The 19,785-nt window shown below is 46.4% G+C and overlaps 1 protein-coding gene across 2 annotated transcripts in view; it reads left to right on the forward strand.

The window, feature by feature from the left end:
* The window catches only part of SND1 (staphylococcal nuclease and tudor domain containing 1), a 422,256-nt gene that overhangs the window by 311,915 nt on the left and 90,556 nt on the right, over positions 1–19,785 (forward strand). For both annotated transcript variants that reach the window (XM_011280535.4, XM_023250533.2), the window contains one exon: positions 14,449–14,558. In XM_011280535.4, the coding sequence (XP_011278837.1) occupies positions 14,449–14,558 (110 nt within the window). The remainder of the gene's footprint in view (positions 1–14,448; positions 14,559–19,785) is intronic.

Here is a 19,785-nt window from a genome sequence, read left to right on the forward strand (position 1 = left end):
TGTCACGCCCTTACTGCCAATCACGAAGTTTGGCAAGCTTCTCTTCCAGGGACCTGTGCGGCCCTTCAGTTGTGCAGTAAGCAGCACACCACAACAGCTCTCTTCTCCCTTGAAGACGGGCACAGCCTGATGAGGCAGGTTACTATCTCCCATTCGGCTGCAACAGATCAGGAAGCTTGTCTGTCGGGCACCTGGTTTTCCCTCTCGCTGCCCTCCCTTCTCGCCCGCTTTTCAACTGAAGCTTTGCATCCGGCATCCCAGTTCAAATCCTGGTGCTTTGGTGTCCTGTTGCCACACTGAGACTGGAGCTGAAAAGCCTCAATTAAATGCAAGTCGTGCATTCACCGTCCCGCTGGCCACGGTGATGACCGAAAGAGTCATTTCTGCAGCGTCGCATCAGTGGGAAGTAAAGGATGCAGAAATCCTGTTCTTTCCCTTGGGTCTCCCAAACAGGGAAAATAATCACTTCAGTAGGACACTCTCCCTGAATTCGGCAAAGTGGATTCTAGGCAGTGGTTTGGATCTGCTGTTCCTTTTTATCCCCGAGAGCCCGGTGAATGAGAGAAGGAAATGAATAGACTGCTTGTCACAATACCACCAGGGTCTCCACAGCGCCTGGGGCTGCTGCTGAGAGACAAAGAATGGAAATGGGCTGGAATGGAGGCCGTGGCGGCAGGCGGCCTTCCACGGGCCAGGCTCCACCTCTCCCACACGGTCCCTCGAGGGCTTCCCTTCTCCCTCAGCCCAGGGATTCCTCCCGCACCAATGGAGCTGTCGGCACTGCTGCATCGTCCTGCCCGGAGCAAAAGTCCACCTCTGCCTGCTCACGGGGAGGCAGGGCTAGTACATGGGCTGTCCACACCCCTCCCCAGTCAATCCCACAAAGGCAGAGGTCACACTCCAAAGGTGGCTCTCGAGAGTGTGTAAGAAGAGACATCCCCACCGCACGTGCCCCAACACCCCGTCAAAATTTTAATTAAGTCAACTAGAAAGACATTTCCTGTTTGACAACACCCTTAATATTACCTGGATTAAAAGAGGGAAGCAAGTAGAAGGGTGGGAAATCAAAACCCGTGTCTTGTGAGGACCTTGCACTGTTTAGCCTGGAGGAAATAAGACAGAGGAACTAGAGGTATTGTCTTCACATATTTGAGGGGCTGTTGAGTGGGTCATGGATGTTTTCTGTGGTCCCAAGGAATTGGGCCAGATTTTAGAAGGCCTGGAATGTCAAGATTGTGGAGTTCTGATTTTATAATAAACTACAGGAAGCCACTGGCAGAGTTCTGAGCAGCATATTATGCTTTAGGAAGAGTGATTTGCTAGCTATGTGTAGGAAGAGTCTGTGTAGGGCAAAATGGAAAGCAGGCAGACAGATCAGAAGATTCTTGCCTGGAAGTGACAGGAGCCTGAACGAGCAGAGTTACGTTGACGATCGAGAAGGTTCCTTGCACTGAACAACAACCTTGGAGGTGAAGTTCATGGAATTGCCAAGAGGTAGCAGTTGCTGAGTTATATGGTGAAAATAGGGACAAATCTAAGATAGGTGAGGTTTTTAGAACAGGAGGGCAATAGTAACAAAACCAGAAGGGGACAAGGGGAGAAGAGGAAGAGGAGTTTGGTTTTAGACATGCTGAATTCCAGATATTGGCAGGACCCTCCCAGGGAACATGTCTGTGAAACATTTGGGATTGGGTCTGTGGCTTAGAGGATAATTCGTGGGTTCTGCAGGATCACAATGATGGAGAACGTGAAAATAGATGGGCCTTCCAAGAGACAGTGCAGAGCATAAAAAGAAGGGACAGCAGAAGACAAGATAGGCAGCCCAGAGAGCTAGGACACCAGTCGAGAGAAGCAAAGCCAGGAAAGAGTTGCACTACAGGACCATTGCACGGTGTTGAATGCCATGTAGAGATCTAGTAGGGCTCCCACCGAGAAGAGATTATTAGATTTGTGAGTGAGGAGGTTACTTTTCCAAGTAGTTTTAGTAGAAAGGTAAAGTCTGAGTACAAAATCATAGGAGCGAAGGCTTTCTGTACAAGGAGTGTAATAGTGCAAGTATATTGTCAGCGAGTGGAGAGAGAAGCCATTGTGGGAAGGAACAAAGAATGGCAAGTCTGGAAATTTCAAGTTTTGTGCTTATGGGGTGTATGTTTTGAATGGGGAAATCTGAGTCTGGGGGAGGAGAGTGGGAATAAAGAGGAAAGATCTCACGTACAGGAGTGGGGCATTCCTAGAATGAGGTGCAGGAAAGGAAGATTGAGGGCCTACACCTGTGGTTAATGCCACCTGCCTCAGCCAGTCTCCTTTGAACCACGTTTCCTTTCCTTTTGCCTTCTCTGTTGCATGACCGTAGGCTTTGTTAGGGATTGTTTTTATTACTTAGGGTATTCTTTCACTGTCACCTACACTGATGTTCTAGTTCTGGGAAGTTGATCTCTGCATTGGGTAGATTTTCTTTTAACCAGCATACAGCTTCCCTTTAAGCAGGAATTGGCAGACTTTCTCCATAAAGGGCCATGTAGTAAATGTTTTAGGCTTTCTGGGCCAGATAGTCTCTCTCACAAATATTCAACTCACTGTTGTACCATGAAAGAAGCCATAGACAACAAATGAGCGTGGCCATGTTCCAGTAAAATTTCATTTATGGAGACTGAAATTTAAATTTCATGTAATTTTCACATGTCACAATTTTTTTTTAACCATTCAAAAAATGTAAAAACCATTCTTAAGCTCATGAGTTGTACAAAAGTAGGCAGCGGGCTGGATTTAGTCTACAGGAAGTTGTCTGCTGACCTCTTTTATGTTATACTAACCAACAACAACAACAACAAAAACCGTTCTTCACCCACAGCCTGGAATTTAAGATACTTTTCTGGATAGAATGTATTTGTATGTCAGGATCAGCCTATGCTCTTGAAGAATCTTGATCTTTCAGAATTCCTTTTCCTTTTTGCTTCTTTTTATTTATTTGTACCTTACCTCAGTAAGGTAAAGGGCTCTTAGAGATTCTCTGCTCTCAAGAGTTTTATTCATTCTCATTGGTCTGGGGGGTCTTAGTATTCCTGACACTAGCTGATTTCTTTTTCTCCAGTTCTGCTAGCTGAGTATACTAACCTCTAGACATTTGGATTTCACTTGCCCCAGGAGGAGAAGCTCAGAACAATTTTCTGTGAGTGAAGGCTCAAGAAGGGCAATAGTTTGGAAGCACACTCCACACATTCTCAGAAGCATTTTGTTCAAATAACACAACACAACTTGGTTTAGAAAGTCACTCTAAATTTATTCAAGTAAGTAGCTTTTACATTTGGCTGCCAGGTGTGTGTCAGGATACCTTCTGGAAGCTTGTACTTGCAAGATCCACGTGGGTATTTCCTGTGGCTTTCTCCCCACCCTGTAGCTATTCTCTATCAGCCTGGACAGTACATTCAAATTCTCTTCTTTAGGTATTAACATGGAATTTAAGAGACCAAGATTAGAATTCTTCAGTGCCAAAAATGAAAGGGGGAAAAAATACATCTAAGTTTTATTTGATTCAAAGATAAAGATACATGTTTAAAATAAGTCAGAAAAAGCAAAAGTTGAGGTTCTCATAGAAACCAACTCCTCCTCGTTGCTCAGACATGGGGTTTATGCTCATTGGGTGCTGTCTCCATGGTGCCACGGTGTTACATAAAAGCTTGAGCCATGTTGATTTCTTGTCATCGGAAAGACCATCGTGGCCCTTGCTTTTGACCTCCAGTGTTTTTTCTTTGTAATGTCCATATGAGGCTGTTGTGTTGATATGGATACTGATGAGAAACTCAAGGGGACAGTTGGGGGTCGGCACAGTTCTTTCCTATGCCCGCTTGTTTCATTGCTTTCTGAGTTGATGGCAATATTATTGCAGCTACTGCTTATAGCAAACCCAAAACAAATATGTGTATTGGGAAGCAGACAGCCTGCCATCTCCAACCTGCCCCCCCCCCCTTTCCAAACACCCCCAGAGACAGCCTGGCTAGATTGCTGACAGCCATGCTCTTGGGATGCCCCGGGGAGGGAAAGGCCTTGTTAACCAGTGAGAGTTCTTCCTCCCTTTAAAAATCATTGTTTTCAGATCCTGCTCTGCAATGGGAAGAATTCTGAAAGGTTATTCTGATGCTGGCCAAATTGTTATCTACTGCACGAGCTCCGTCTGAATTTTTTTTTTCCTTTTGGAAGTAGTTCTTTGGTGTCTAAACTTAATGATAAATAAAGCTTGGTGAAGCCAGTTCACCATGGACTGAGCACCAGAAATCCAATAGAAGGCCTCTAAGCCACCTGTTCCTTGTCTCCTCCTTGGAAGTGGGCAGTGGTTTAGCATTTAACACTCATTCGCCTTAAAAATCCTAGAAATGATATTCGATTTCCTTATGAACTCACCAAGTGTTCTGCATAGGACATTGTTATAACAGGTTTGTGGCATCTATTTCTGTTAGGTTTAACCTGTTTGGCATTCATTTAGCAAAACAGTTATTGAGTATCTACTCTATTCCAGATGCTGGGTATACACAGAGAACTGGCATTTACCATACCTCAAATAATCGTTGAGTGGGGATCCACCATTAACAGGCTAACAACAGCTAGAAATGAGACCTCAGAAGTCAGCCCTGTCCTTGTGGTATCATACCCATGACTTGTATCAGAGAAATTTAAGGCACGTTTAAAGCCAAGCACTGTACAATAGTCCCTCTTTATCCACAGAGGAATTGTTCCACAACCCCCAGTGGATGCTTGAAAAATGCTGGTCGAACCAAACTCTATATATACTATGTTTTTTTCCCTTTACATACATATCTATGGTAAACTTTAGTATGTAAATTAGGCACAGTAGGAGATTTCCAACAGCAATAAAATAGAACAATTATAACAATATTCTGTAATAAAAGTTATGTGCATATGGTCTCAGAATACCTTATTGTACTATACTCACACTTGTGATGATGCGAGATGATAAAATGCCTACACGGTAAGATGACTTAGGGTGAATGATGCAGGCACTGTGACGTAACGTTAGGCTCCTGGTGACCTGACAGTACCGCAGAAGTGGGGTCAGCTGCTTCTGGGCTGCATTGGACCACAGGTAACTGGAACCACAGAAAGTGGAACCAGGTGGTGGGGAGACTACTGTACCTCTTTTCTGCAGGTGCCTCTCCTTCACCCCCTTCCTTTCTTCAAAGGAAGTCGCAGTTCCCATCGCCTTATGAAGACTGGGTCATATTGCTTCTCTTCCCAATTAACTTCAGTTTCTCGTCTTTCAACAAATGCATCAAACATTACCAAATCAGAACAGCCCAATAAAAGTCTACCTTAACAGTCGGAATTATGAACTAAAAACAGCTTCAGTCTCAGCTCTTACCCGGTTCTGAGTCCCTGACTACAATTACCTGAGGAGTTGGATCTCTTTAATTAGGATCCCTTCATTCTTCTTTTCTCCCTTTATTCTGATCACTGAAAGAGCTTTAGCAGTGACATATTCCAAAATTGGCCCACAAGATGCTGCCTCCCCGGAGGTAATAACATAGCAGTTTAGAGAACAAGGGAGAGAAGAAAGAATTTGAGACAATACAAAATCCTTGTTTTATTTCTGACCCTTTCAATACAAATCGAGGCCTCCTATCATGTAGAACTAACTCTTAGGAACTGGTCTACGATTTGCCTTGCTTTGGGGCCATTTTGGGAAATGGAGGACCAGCTGGCCCTAATGGGATGGTTTGCAGTTCTCAGTTGTTAACTGATTCATGGACAGCATTTGCAGTTTGAGGTCTCCAAATTAATTCTGCTTTAAACCTTATGAGAGAGAACTCAGATAAGCTTCTGGTGCATGAGATGTGTTACATTTCTGAGAACTAACAATGTGGTGTGCTAATTTGGTTTTATACGTATATGCAGGTGATAACCACGTTCCTTAAAATTAGGCAGATGGCCTGTCTGCCTCAGCATTTTGTGCCATTGGTGTGAGAGTTCTGGATTTTGTTCTTGATGCTTAGGAAAGAAACAGCTGTCTAAACTTTGTTAACACCAAAGAATATTTGGTTTGGTTTGGTTTTGAAATTGACTTGAACATAGTTAAGTGTTCCTTTTCTCAGGCTATATAAGGAGCCTTATTCTCTGTACATAGTGAGGTTTTTTAATTTGTGTTTTGGTTTTTGGTGGGGGCGGGGAAGGCTGGCAGGGCAAAGTATAGAAATGGAACTAATTGAATCCGGGGGTAAAAATCTCTACTGAGAGTCTGTGAATTATAAATTGGCTAGCTGCAGCAGCAGGAACTCAGGCAAAGGTATTGGAGTGCAGTCAGTGTGACAGGAAGCTTATTTTGGTGTTCTTTCTGTGCCTTGCCTTGTCCTTGACGTTTACTCCAGGGGACTGTGTATTTAAAAAGGGAGACGTGTCTACAGTTTCCATCTGGGAAACTTTTACAGCATTCTTACCTAGGGTCTTAAAGGTGAAGGATGAAGGTGTCCTGCTAGATGAGATAGTGTAGTCTTCTGTCCCTTTCCCACCTGTCTGTCACCTGGCTCTGTACTCAGCTCCACTTAAGCTGTCAGCCAGGCAGGTGGCACATACTAGCAGATAAAGCCAGTTTTTGTTCTGAAAGTCCCACCAGGACAAGCATTTTATCAGGTTTGATCAACAAAAGAAAATGTGTTGGAATTTCAGGGAGGGGTGCCTGGGTGGCTCAGTCGGTTGAACATCCAACTTTGGCTCGGGTCATGATCTCAGAGTTCATGGGTTCGAGGCCCACATCATGCTCTATGCTGACAGCTCAGAGCCTGGAGCCTGCTTCAGATTCTGTGTCTCCCTTGCTCTCTGCCCCTCCCCTGCTTTCTCTCTCTCTCTCTCTCTCTCTCTCTCTCTCTCTCTCTCTCTCTCTCTCTCAAAAATAAACATTTAAAAAAATTTTAATTTCAGGGAGCAGCATTTAAAGCAGAGATATTTAAATTTGAATATTATTCAAGAAATCATTCCCAAAATATACAAAATAAAATAACAGTTCCCTGGGCTGGGCTGCTTTCTCATAAGTAGAAGGATGGGTTTAGTAGCCACATTTCAGTTTCAGGGTCAAATAACAGCATTTCCATTTCAATTGGGAAACTTATTTATAACCCACTAGTCATCCCCACGCTTGGTTTTTCTGATATTTTGTCCAGATTTCTCTTTCTCCTAATAATTACACCCCCTGTCCTCAAACTAAGCATTTTCCCTCCTTTCTCGTGTTTACACCTTTCAAATATTTGCAGATTGTTATCCTGTCACCCTCTTAGTCACCACTTAGCTGAACTGTACAGATTTAGCACCTTTTATCTTCCCTTTAAAGGCAGGCCTCCCTGCCCCTGAGTCATTTTCCACTGCTCCCTTGAAATGTGCTCCAGTTTTCTGTATTTCCATGTGGCCACAGAGCTTCCTCCGGCTGAACGTGGGGTTATCAGTGGGGATGTTTCCCTCCTTTGTTGTATCGGAAACTGAACATCTTTGCGGTGCCCCGTCCTCAAGTCTCGCTGGCATTGCCGGTCCGCGCTGACCTCCTCCTCTGTTTCAGCTGCGTCCCAAGTGTGCCAATCCAAAGACCAGCAGGGTAGATGCGTGTAGCTGTGCTTGCCTTTTTTCCTCGAAGTGTTATGTAACCTTGGGAAAGTGGGATGTATGCAGTCAGGGATTCCTTCGGCCCTTCTCCTGGTATTTGTATAATGTCTACATTAACCCTGCCAGTTCATTAGCCATTTCCTTTTCTGTGTATTTACTTTTTTTTCAGGAGTGTTTTCACTAATATTCATTTAGTCAACATTTGCTGAGGATCTCCAGTGCCACTGTGTGCTATAGCTGGTGTATTGGATGCGGGAAAGAATAAAATCTGAATGACAACAGTACCCAGTCTAAGAAGCGATTTAGTTTTAGTTTTATTCGGGTTGCCAATACCAGGTTCTCACGTAGGCTTGCTCATGGTTGCAGTAAAGGGAGAGCAGATTTCTGGGAATATCTGTGAAAATCTAACGGGATGTAAGCTAAGGCCCAGGATCCTGTCAGATCCTGGAATCTGGAAGGTGACTGTGGGTGTGAGGTTGCCCCAGGCACTCAACAGTAGCTCTCCAGTGGTAGTGCTCCAGTGTCCCCTCTGCATAGATCGCCTCCTTCCTCTGGCTCCTGATGGGCCTGTGTTGTGCACACTGCTGGATTCAAATTCCAGAAAGAGAATCTTATTGGCTCACCTGTAGCTCCCATTTCTTTTTGGACAGAGCCTTTTCTCCTCTGCCAACCTGACTGTAGATTGGCCACCCCTGAATCGTGTACAGCAGCAACTCTTTTCTCCCCCCAGCCCCCTGTCAGTCCCCCACTCTCAGCTCTGACCTCCATCCCCAATTTGCAGTGAGGGGAGGAGACAGACGCCCGGAACAAGGGCTAGGAAACGTAGTTGCCTGATGCCTTAGCAAGGGACTTGACATGGTGAGCCCCGCGATCGGCTTGTCCAGCACATTCTACCAACAGTCTCCCAGACACATATGTGTCTGCCTAGTACAGTCCAGTTACCACATGTTGTTTCTTAACAGTATGTAGCCTGGTAGGTTTAATAGGAAATTCAGTCACCAGTAACATACCTTGCACGATGATAGACAAATACAATGTTTTCATGCTGGTAATCAAGCGTGATTGGCCCAAAGTCTGTCTTTTTCATCATTGAGCCCTCCGCTTCCAGCACAGTGCCTAGCCCAGCGCAGGCACTGATACGTATTTGTGAAATGGAAGGAGGGACCATCTGCTGAGTGAACTGTGGCGTTTTTAAGTATCGTAAATAGGCGACGGGAAAGAGTATGTCTTCGTGCCTCTGGAGCCCTCCCTCAGTAACGTCCGGCGCAGCAGTGAGCACACTGGACGGGAAGTGAGCACCGTTGACTAATCCTTCCAATTGGTTATTGTTTCCTCTAGAGTTTTGTTTCCTTTAGCTAATCCCTGGTCTCTTGTTTGCTGGACAAAGTGCCATTGGGAAGCTGTCACTTCTAGCCAAGGCAGATTGCCACACACTTCCCTTTAGCTCCCAATAAAGGTAAAAGCAAACACACTTTGAGCCCAGAGGCTTAATTGTCATAAAACTCACCTACAATGTTAAATATTCAGAGCGATACATGACTCTCATAGCCATCAATAGAATCTCTTATATAGCCATTATTGTCTCACTAACAAGAATTTGTACTTCTTGTTCCAAAGCTGACTGACCAAAGTGTTTGTGTTAATTGACCTAGTTAGTCAATGTCTCTGAATGTATAATTTCTTTTTAATAGAATGCTCTGTAGCCCGGCATTTTACATTTGAAAGGGGGCATCCTGAACTCCAGAAGTCAAGTCTCGGGTGAGGGATCTCAGAAGGGCTCAGTCAAAATTGCGGGATGTCATCGCCAGGGGAGACCTCAGAGCTCCTTTATGTCATAGAGACCATGAGGCCCCAAAAGGTTTCCTACTTCGTCACTGGCAGAGCAGAAACCAGAACCATGGTGTGCTCATAGCTAGTGATGCATTTTATCTTCCTAAACCATACAAAATCAGGCACATGCTCTTTTTTATTTTAAATAGTCTTGGGCAACCATCATATCCCAGAAAGCTTCAAAAAAGATATGAAAAATAATGGGTTTTTAGCTATAGTCAGATAGGTCTGTGGGGCTTAAAAGAGGTCCAGGAGCCATATGGATAAGAAGGGTGTGTGTCTTATCTGTCCTTCACGGACATCAGCCAAAAAGCCCCACAGGGTTCAGTTTCTTTCTTCATTCTGGCACACCCCGTTGTCGGCAAAGAAAATGTTTTAAGAATGTTTGGGAATTTTTTCATATCTTAGTGTTTTTTTTTTTAAACCAAACATTTTTGTTTTTCGAATGACTTGCGAGTGTCAGGAGTCAGTTTGGCGGTTAACCTGTACCTGCGGCATTTGAAGCACAGCAAAGTTGATATGTTCTTATCAGCAGGCAGGCAGCGCTGCACCCAGTGCATTGTCAGAAAAAGCAGCTATTAGCAGTACTATGCACAAGCCAGAATTACGGGCACTTTCTCACCTGGCTGGGGAGAGGTTCCGGAACTCCAGTGATACCTCATTTCGTACGTACAGTCTTGGGAGCTCTCCATTGCTGCGTGGCTCAGTGGCTGCGGCCCGGGCTTTGCCTTCCGAGAACCCGACTTTCCTTCCCTTGATCTGTTTTCTTTAATTCTTTTTCCTTCTTTTCTTTCTTTCCCTTTTCCTTCCTTTTTCTCTCTTCTTCTCCCCCCCTCCCTTCCTTCCCTCCCTCCCCACCGTATTGGTAACAGAGGAACACCAGGTACACCAGCCCCGTCATGCAATCTTTGTTTGAATAAAGGTGCAGCATGGACGGGGTTTACTTATTGGCCAGGCTCTTAGGAAAAGAGGGCCAGGCAGAGCGCTTCCTGCTGGCAGCGTGTCTTTACCTGGTATTCAGCAGCAACAGCTGTCTTTCTGGGTTTAGAACAACACTTGTTTGGTTTCCTCTCTGTTGGTGGATAGCACATTTTTTGCCCTATTCCTTTTTCCCTCAGGACACAAAAGCAAGTCCAGAAACTGATAAATAAACATTCAGCATAGCCTTTGAACTCTTGCTGAGGGCCCTGACCCACTAGAGGCTTAATTCAATGTCATAACTATCATTTTTTCTCTTTAATGAAACAGAACAGAAAGACCATTGTTTTGTGGAAACTTTGTTATATACAAGTGTATATACCCATATGTAAATGTATATATGGGCCCTAATAAAATTAAAAGCCAGAAAACACTCAGCTGCACAGTTCTTTACAAGCAGAAGTAGATTCTGCCTCTCCCTTCTCAGTCCCTGTTGTGACATCCTTCCTAGCCACCCCCTCCATCCCCCCAAATCTAGCAATTCCCCTGCCCCTGAGTGTGGAAGCCGCCTACTATGGCAGCCCCGGTGCCAAGCACCCCTCTGCCTTACGTCCAGACACCAGCTGTGCCTGGACTTCCTGACCCTGCTCACCTGCTCAACAAGAAATGGAGGACATCAGGGGCACCTGGGTGGCTCAGTCGGTTGAGCATCCGACTTCGGCTCGGGTCATGATCTCGCGGTTTGTGAGTTCGAGCCCTATATCGGGCTCTGTGCTGACAGCTCAGAGCCTGGAGCCTGCTTCGGATTCTGTGTCTCCCTCTCTCTGCCCCTTCCCTGTTCATTCTCTGTCTCTCAAAAGTGAATAAGCGTTAAATTTAACATTAAAAAAAAAAAAGAAAGAAAGAAATGGAGGACCCCAGGCCCCAGACTCCTGCCTAGTCTCCATGACAGGTTGTAATGCTCTCTAGTTACAGTGGTAGTGAACTCCAAAACTGGGCTTTGTCTCGATAGTTTAGCATCTGCCACTTCGGGGTTCATATAACCACTTAGTAGCTTTCAGGCCGTAGTGATTTCAGGCCTTAGGTCTATTCACAGATAGCAGGTACTCAGTAAAATATTCATTTAACACCTCTCTTTTCCTCTTAGCTCTCATACCTAGGTTCCCACTTCCATTGGATATGTTTTTAAGATACAATGTCTCCCTGTCCGTCCTGAGCTGAGATGTGACCGAGCTGAGACGGGTTTTGACTGAGAAGGGGTTACTTCAGAGGAGACCAGTCAGAGAGAAGTGGGAGAAGGCCCAGAAGAAAAGGAAATCAATGATAAAAGCAGAGATAATACTCTTGTTCTCTGGCAACTTTTCTGTTCCCTCCTTTCTTTTACCTACCTGCCCGATGGGAATTAATGTGCATTGACGTGTTTACTTTTTCCCCACCTAACAAGGTGTAGGGAGACCACCTACTTCTGCTTCTTCCTCTTGAAGAACTGGATGGAGCCAGGCTGCTGACAGCTGGGGGAACAGATGAGAAAGGCCCTTCTTTGCCTCTGAATCTGCTTGGAGTGGCTGAGTTTTGGTCACCACAGGCCCAAGGGTCTCTCTCTCTCCTGAAAGACATTTTGACTCCATTTCTGCTCGACTTGAAGGCTTGTTAAGCCTTCTGGATTTAATGGATTTAATCTGGATTAAATTAATCTTGTTTTCTGGATTTAATCACTTGGTGGTCTCCCAGAATTCAGAGAGGACTACTGGGATCTCTAGATTTCTTGAGATTTCTGAATACCAAGGTCGTGACATCAGAGTAGAGTAGGTACATCTGCTCAAACAGTGAGACCAGGAAATCCTCTGTGCCTTTTTCGTGCAGTCTTTCCCCCAATTCCTGCCACCCAGTAAGTGTCCCAGCCTCCTCCCGGTTCCGGTCCCCAGTTCGTAACCACCCCACCAATAGCACCCAGCTCAGCCCCACCCAAATGGCTGCTAAGGGTCAGAAGCATACTGGAAACGTATTTTAGCATTATTCCTGTTCTGCAGCAAAGCCTTATCTATGGGTGTGTGGCCAGAAAGTTCAATAGAATTGTTTATTTCTCTCTCTGACAATTCTGTTCTTGCTTAATTTGCAGATAGAAAACGAAAAGTGATTTTGGCTGTTGATGCTGTAGAAACCATGGGCTGTCAGTTTTACTCTAGCCCCATCTCTCCCTTCTGGGTTACGTCTCAGGCTCTTTGGCTCTGAGTTTATTGGTCTCTTTTACCAAAAATCAGTTCCACTTCTCCCACACAGCCTGGCACTGAAGTGCCCAGAACGAGGCAGCCCTAGAGATCTCACCCATGGGATGCTCGGGTAGGGCCTTCAGCTGTCCCATCCTTGCACAGCTGGGCGAGTGGCCTGGCCACCAGCCCAAGCCGTTGTCCTGCTGCAGTTGCTATCCTTCTGCTGCTCTCCCTCTCTGGTGTTTCCTTTGATGTGATGTATTCCTTTTGTGAGGCCTCAAGGCTTGGAGGGAAAGCTCTGTTCTTGAGCTTCTGAAAACCCGAGGTATAAACTTATTCCCTTTCCTCTGAGCTTCATGACCTTGAATCTGTACTGTGGCCAGAAACATGAGCCGCCACCTGGCTTCGTCCATAAGAGACGCATGTTCTGTCCCAGCAGTGGGGCCCCCTTTGCCCAAAGGCTTCCTGGCAAGTGTGTGCAGTTGCCTAGACACCTTGCTTCTTTGCCTCCTGTGCCAAATCTCTTGTACCGGCACCCAAGGCCATTTGGAAAATGCCTTGGGAGGTAACGCCTCCCAATTCTGCCTTATTGCAGCAGGAGAGACCAGCAGTGATTCAGAGACCTGGGCATAGATGCATCCTCCCCCATATTTTGATCATTTCCTTTTATTGTGTCTCTAGCCTGCTTCAACGTTTTGTCTCACAATTACAGTTGCAGTACGAATTTTTTGGAAATACTGTGTAAGTAACTCAGATATCTAAATGTGACATATCTCATGGTCTATCACTGATGACCACTGTCAGTGATCTAACACTGATGATCACTGTTGCAAAATGAATGACTGAATCAAAGAGAGAAAGAAAAGGCAATCTGAGTTGGTTAGTGAGCACCTGTGTTGTATAAAAGACCATCTTTGGATATAAAGAAGTGTGAAGAATGGGATCCTCAGGGATCTTATAGGCTAGGTATGGAGTGAAAGACAGCTGAGGTTATGAGCGTGGTGACTGCTATAAATAGTAATAATAATAATAATAATAATAATAATAATAATAATGGTAAAACCATAAGAGTTAAAACGTATTCTACTCCTCCATAGGCCAGGCATTGTGCCACTACATGTTTTTACATACATAATCTCTCCTAGTTCACACAACAACCATGTGAGGCAGATACATTATTCTACCAGTTTTACAAATAGAACAACTGAGGCTTTGAGTGGTTCAGCAGCTTGGCTAAGGTCACAAAGCGAATACGTGATAGAATTAGGATGTGAATCCAGGTCTGTCTGGTTCCAGACACCTAATACTTCATCAGTATTCTGTTTTTTCTGTTACTCATTCTGAATGAAAAACTGATGGTGCTATTGTCCAGAATATAGCCAGAGGACAGCAGGGGAAGCTTATGAAGAGAAAAATGACACCGCGTTAACACTTGTGAATTTGACGTGAAAGCCAGATAGTAAAGAGAAAACGTCTAGGAGTCCACTGGAATGACTCTCAGAAGGGCAGAGTGGCTGGGGATAGCAGTATGATTTAGGTGAGAGAGCCATTTAGATAAGCGATGGTGAAGCCGGTGGGACCTTGGGACCGTAAGGGGGTGCATCCCACATCCGGGTGTGCCCGTGCTCCCCACACGTCTTGTTTGGAACTCCCCAGGTCTCTTGCTGATTCTCAGATGCTATGACCGGGAGCTCACCTCCCCTGCCCCCTCTAATCACCACTGCCCTGGTGATGGTTGGGTTGTCCCTCTACAGCAACTTATCTCTGATGTGATGGCATTCTGATCTAAGTCCTGCCCTGTTGAAAGTGTCAGGGCGGTGTCCCATCCTTGCTGGACACTAGGCCGACCAGGCCCCTTTTCATCACAGATTCTCCTTTTCTCCTGACACAGGCATCGAATGCCCCAGAGGAGCCCGAAACCTCCCAGGCTTGGTGCAAGAGGGAGAGCCTTTCAGTGAGGAAGCCACACTTTTCACCAAGGAGCTGGTGCTGCAGCGAGAGGTGGGACATCTTACGGTTGCTTCTTGTGTGAAGAGGGGTGAGAAAACGGGGCTCCCTTGGTCTCGTGCTTTCCTGCCACGTCAGAGATGAGTCTGACATTTTTCTGGTGCTCGGCCTTCCTCATCCACCATCCATTCTGTGTCTGCCCACATCCTGCTTCCTTGAGCCCTGCGTCATTGGCCAGCCACCCCCAGACAGCCCCCTGCCACCGGTGTCCTGGGATTGTGTGCTGAACACCAAGCCGGCCTAGGCAGCATCCTGAGGCAGAGGGCTTACGGCTCTGTAGCCCTGCTCCTTGGCGAATCAGCCCGCGCTGCCTGCCTCCAGCTGGATTTAGAAGCTTGACCAACCCTGTCAGGGGCCAATTTTCTTTGAACATTTATTTGTATCTTTGAGTAATTGCATTTTATGTAGCGGGTTTTCTGACTTAATTTAATTGTATTTCTGTCTCTGCCCGTTGGCCTGGCTCTTGCAGGCAGGAGTTAGGCTTCTCAGCTGCTGCGGTGTCCATCTACCTGCTAATTTTTATCAAGTCATAGTCAACTGATACATCTTCTTTCCAGGAGTATTGCAGTCATTCATCCTGCTAGGTGGGCACAAGAAAGGAACAGTGGGGGAGTGTGCTGGGCTCAGGCTGAGGATTTCAGATCTGCCTTTGTCCTCATTTCTTTTACAATCAAACCCATAGGGTCCCGTTAGCTTTCATGCAATATCATGATATGCAAGAGCTAAAAGATTATGGGGTCCTAGAGGTTAGCTCGCTCATGGGGCTTTGTAGATCCTTGAGATCAGACGTGTGGGCTTGGGGATGTTTCTCATTTTGATTTGAATCGCCAGTGAGTATATTGGGTACTAGAGGCACAAGAGAGCAGGCTAGCCCAGGATGCTGTGTGGGACTGCCCGGACCTGTAGAAAACCACCTCTTTGACTTCTGGCTGAACGACACTATTTGCTTTTGGTTGCCACCTCTTGGGGATTTTTTTTTAGCACTTACCTTTCCATTTTGTGAAAGAAAATGGGGTGGCAAAAGGAATCCTGAATTCTTAGTTCAAGATAGATGGGTTCCATTTCCCAAAATGAACTGCAACAACCTGGGCATTGCATAGGCTGTGCTGGCCGTATGTATAGTGGGGCGGGGGCAGGAGTGCTGGACCCCTTCATGCCTCCTCAGTCTCACACTGAGCCCTGTTTATTTGTGCTGAGATGCATTCATGTTTGTGAAGAAGAAATCCTCATGCAGAGTGCCTTCCCCCTTCCCCTCTATTTTGTAACTGCCCAGTGTAGTTTGAATTCTTGTCGGTTAAAGATAAGCCCCTGCAGGAAAAGTATTTTAAAAATCCAAGTAGTCCAGTTGTCTATCAGAAGCTGTTGCAATTTGGAGCACAGCAATCAGGTAGACGGGGCAAATATTTTGGAATTTCCTCTGTGTGGACCTTTGGGGAATGACCTACAGAGCAGCTCTGTGACGGGAAAAACAGGTCCACCCAAGGTCTGCGACTTAAAGTCATCGCAGAAGTAGCCTCGACAGACATCCGGTGGTCGTGCTTTGGACGGAGTGAGGAAAGGCCCTCGTGGGGTTCTCTGAGACTTTTCGTTAGTAACGTCCTCGTCGCTTCCTAGCTGCGCCACATTTCTGTGTCGCCCTCCCCATCGGTCACCGTTGTCCTCCCCTGTTGTTTCACGGCTCCTGCAGTTTCTTTCCCTTTCTTTTTCAACTCTCATTTCCCCAGCCACTTTTCTTCTGATCCCATTTTCTGGCCCGCTGGTGCCATCCAAAGAGCACAAGGGGTCAGAGAGAATCCTGGCCACTAAGTGGAGTGAGTGGGCCGAAAGCTCTTTTTTTACTCTCTTAGTATCGTGACCTTACCTTTGTCTGTACATTTGCTGGTATTTGATTGTTGAAAAAAGATAAACTTTCCCCCATCTTCTTTGATGCCCCTGGCGTGTGAGTTTGCAGATCTTGGTCTAATCCAGATTTGCTATGTGGCTTTCTTGGTTGTAGCACCCCAATTTTGCAGAGCCCTAAGTCGGGAGTCTCTTGGTAAAGAAACTTTCTGCGCTGAAACTTTATCAAGTTTAGCTTGATAAAGAAACTTTATCACGCTGCTTATATGATTGCCCGGCCTGACTGTTTTGAAAGGTCTTTCCAGAGGGAAGAGGAGTATGGCTTAAACTCAGGACAGCTTGAAGTTTTAACTAAAGGAACCGGTTTTAACCTGTTCCCCTGGGCATTTCCCTTCATATCATACATGTAAACTGTTTTCTTGACAGTGTAGGAGTGAAGAGTGGTTTGTGTTTTGTTCTAAGTCGCTTTTACCTGTATTTTTATTCCATACGTTGTCCTGGGCGCGGGTCTCTTTGCCTCTTCCTTCCACCCCACTTGGATCTAGGAAAGCCTGATGGATTGGCATTCCTGGATGCGGAGATCCCTCCCGCCCTGAGGAGGAAGCACCGTGCCGCTGTACGGATGCCTGAGTGTGCGTTCACAGCCTCTCACCTCACGTAGCTCTTACCTTCAGGGCAGCCTCCACGGCACCCCATTCCACTCCACGTGCTCTTCGGGGGCCGAGCCGCTGTTGTGATGGCCGCGGTTGGACAGGCTTTTGGTACCTTGTGCCAATCCCCTTGGTAATCAGACTTGGTCAGGTGATCAGGTATTGGCGATGATGTGATTGTCCTTGACCCTGCCCCATCCCTCCCCTTTATGTTTTTCTTTTTCTTATCTTAGTTTTGACCGGGATCTCTCTACCCTCTGCCTCGTTTTCCCAGTTACTATAAACTGGCAGAATCCAATAGGAAGGGAGAAACACACAGATTTCATGATTTCACAGCACATCCCAGGCCCCCACAACGGCATGTCCGTCAAGTTAGACTCACATGCATAAACCTGTAAACTGGAGAAGGACGTGTAGTGGGGGAGAGACTATAACGGGCACGCCCCTAGGTCAGCCCACCTGCCAGGGAGCAGACAGAAAGCTGAGGTGCAGGTGCCTGACTCCCTGCTTATGAAATACATTGTCTTGGCCTTGGGTGGCCAGAGCACAAATTGCTACGTGCCTCTCCGTTTGGGGGGAAGAGAGAGTTGTAGTCTTTCTGTCCCATAGCCTCATGTGGAGCTTGCCAGAGTCTCACACGAGTCTCATCTCTACATTTCAGATGGCCCCCGTTATCTGGACACCCGATAGCTGTGCTTTCCTTTAGTGTGTTTTACGGTGACACCAGTTAGCACAGAGCTACTGACATTCCTGGCCACCACTCAGCTCCATCTTCCTGTCTTTCCGGTCACCTTTCATTGTATTTCTTCTTTTTTTTTCCCCCATTTTTCTACGTGCTCCTTCTCCTTAGCCATTGGTTCCCATTGTCTTTTGTTCCTTCCCCTGAGCTAGGAGTCTGGAAGGACTGTTCCAGGTCAGTGGTCTGGGAGTTCTGACATTCTTGCTCCCGGGCAAGAAGAAGAGCAGTTTCTACCAGCATGTTACTGGGCTTTTTGTGGCCAAAGCAGCCAAGGAACTCTGAAAACACGTCACACTTAGAGGAAATCCGGGTAGCTCAACGGTTCTTCCTCAGCCTGACTCAGTATATAGCAGGGGTGGGCAAAGTCGGCCCACTGCCAGTTTTCATGAATAAAGTTTTACTGAAACATTGCCACACTGTGGCTCCTCTCATACTCTAACAGCAGAGTTGAGTAGTTACGACAGAGGCCACGTGGCTCACAAAATCTTAAATATTTACTTATCTGTCTTTTTAGCACAAGAAGTGTGCTGACCCTTGCTGTACAGAGTATGCTGAGTTGGTTGGTTTTTTAGCTTGTTGTAGCCTGAAAATGACAATTTACTCTCAACATCCCCTGCCTTTGAGGCTGGGCTACTTCTGGGCCACCCAACGTGAGGTCATCGTGTCCCTTGCTGTAGTTGTGACTGTGATCTATATGAGGGCTGTGTCCCACTGCATGGCATGAGCTGGTGATACCCTTTGTGGCCCCCCCCGCCCATACAGCTGCCTCTTTCAGGCAATTCCCTGCCACCCTGCCAAGGACGGGAAGATCTGGTGAATTGTGCCCATCGCTAGCATCTTCCCAGAAGTAGTGGTGAGAGAGAGCGTTAGGGAATGGGTAGATAACTGGCTTCAATGTCCTGTTTCTGCACTCCAAGTATCATGTGGTTCTGGGAAAGTGCTTCTTTCCTGCCTTGGTATTCGTGTCTAAAACACTGATCTCACAATCCAAAGCCTTCGTCTTCCCTTTGAGACCCTTCCTGTGAATAAACAGTCATCTGGGATCTCTTCACACCTCGCCAGAAGGCCAGCTAGCCAGCATTCACTCACTGACCAGCCGCTGCCTGTACAGTGACGTGGTCGCTGTCAGGAAAACCTGCGCCCTTAGAGAAGGGGCTCTGAGGTATTAAAAGAGATCAGTGCCACAAGTTAACCCTCTTCACGGTTCCAGGCTATAAGAGGTACATTTCCCTGGGGCAGGATGTGGGATGTATAGAGGTTTGGTGATCATTTCCAAGACCTTTCTCAGTGACCCCTTTGTCCTCCTGAGATCTCAGAAATTACCCTTTGCTGCTGCCTGGAAAATGTCCTCATGCTGGACAGCCTGAGCCGAAAACTGGCTGATTCCCTGACCTATTTCCCTTCTTCCTGCTGGCATCGAAAGGGAGGATGCCCCCCTGGGGAGCTCCTGCTGCAGCTTGCAGTGGCCAGGGCGTAGTCCTAGATCCCCTCTCTCCCACTACCCCCCCTGCTTTTTTGTAAACAAAGATGCACAAAAGCCTCACAAGCAACTGGTGCTGTCCGAAGAACATGTATTTACATTTCAGAGGAATGTGGACTTGGCAGTGAATATTGGTGCGTATTTATGGAGAGATGTGCGTCTGGGAGAGAAAACTTAGAATAAAAGGAAAATGATTTCTTGTTTTTTTGTTTTTAGTGCCAAATGTGCTGCATCTTGTCTGAGAAAGATAATAATTGGTCTAAGCAGTTTCCCGTTGATTGAAACTGTTTCTGCACATTTCCCTCACAGTGCTGTGGTATATGCTCGCACCCTTCCTGTTCCCGTCTGTCAGTGCGGGTCCCTTCCTGGCCAGGAGACACACGGGAGGGGGAACAGTAGCAAAGTTAGATCTCTGGATCAAAGCACTAAGGATAGTTCAAGCCACGGGGAAACCCAGAAGGGCGAAGGACACCTGGTGCAGGTAAGGCCAGTGAAACACTGCTCACAGACTCT

Source organism: Felis catus, chromosome A2, assembly GCF_018350175.1.
Source record: "Felis catus isolate Fca126 chromosome A2, F.catus_Fca126_mat1.0, whole genome shotgun sequence".
In the NCBI taxonomy this organism is placed as follows: domain Eukaryota; kingdom Metazoa; phylum Chordata; class Mammalia; order Carnivora; family Felidae; genus Felis; species Felis catus.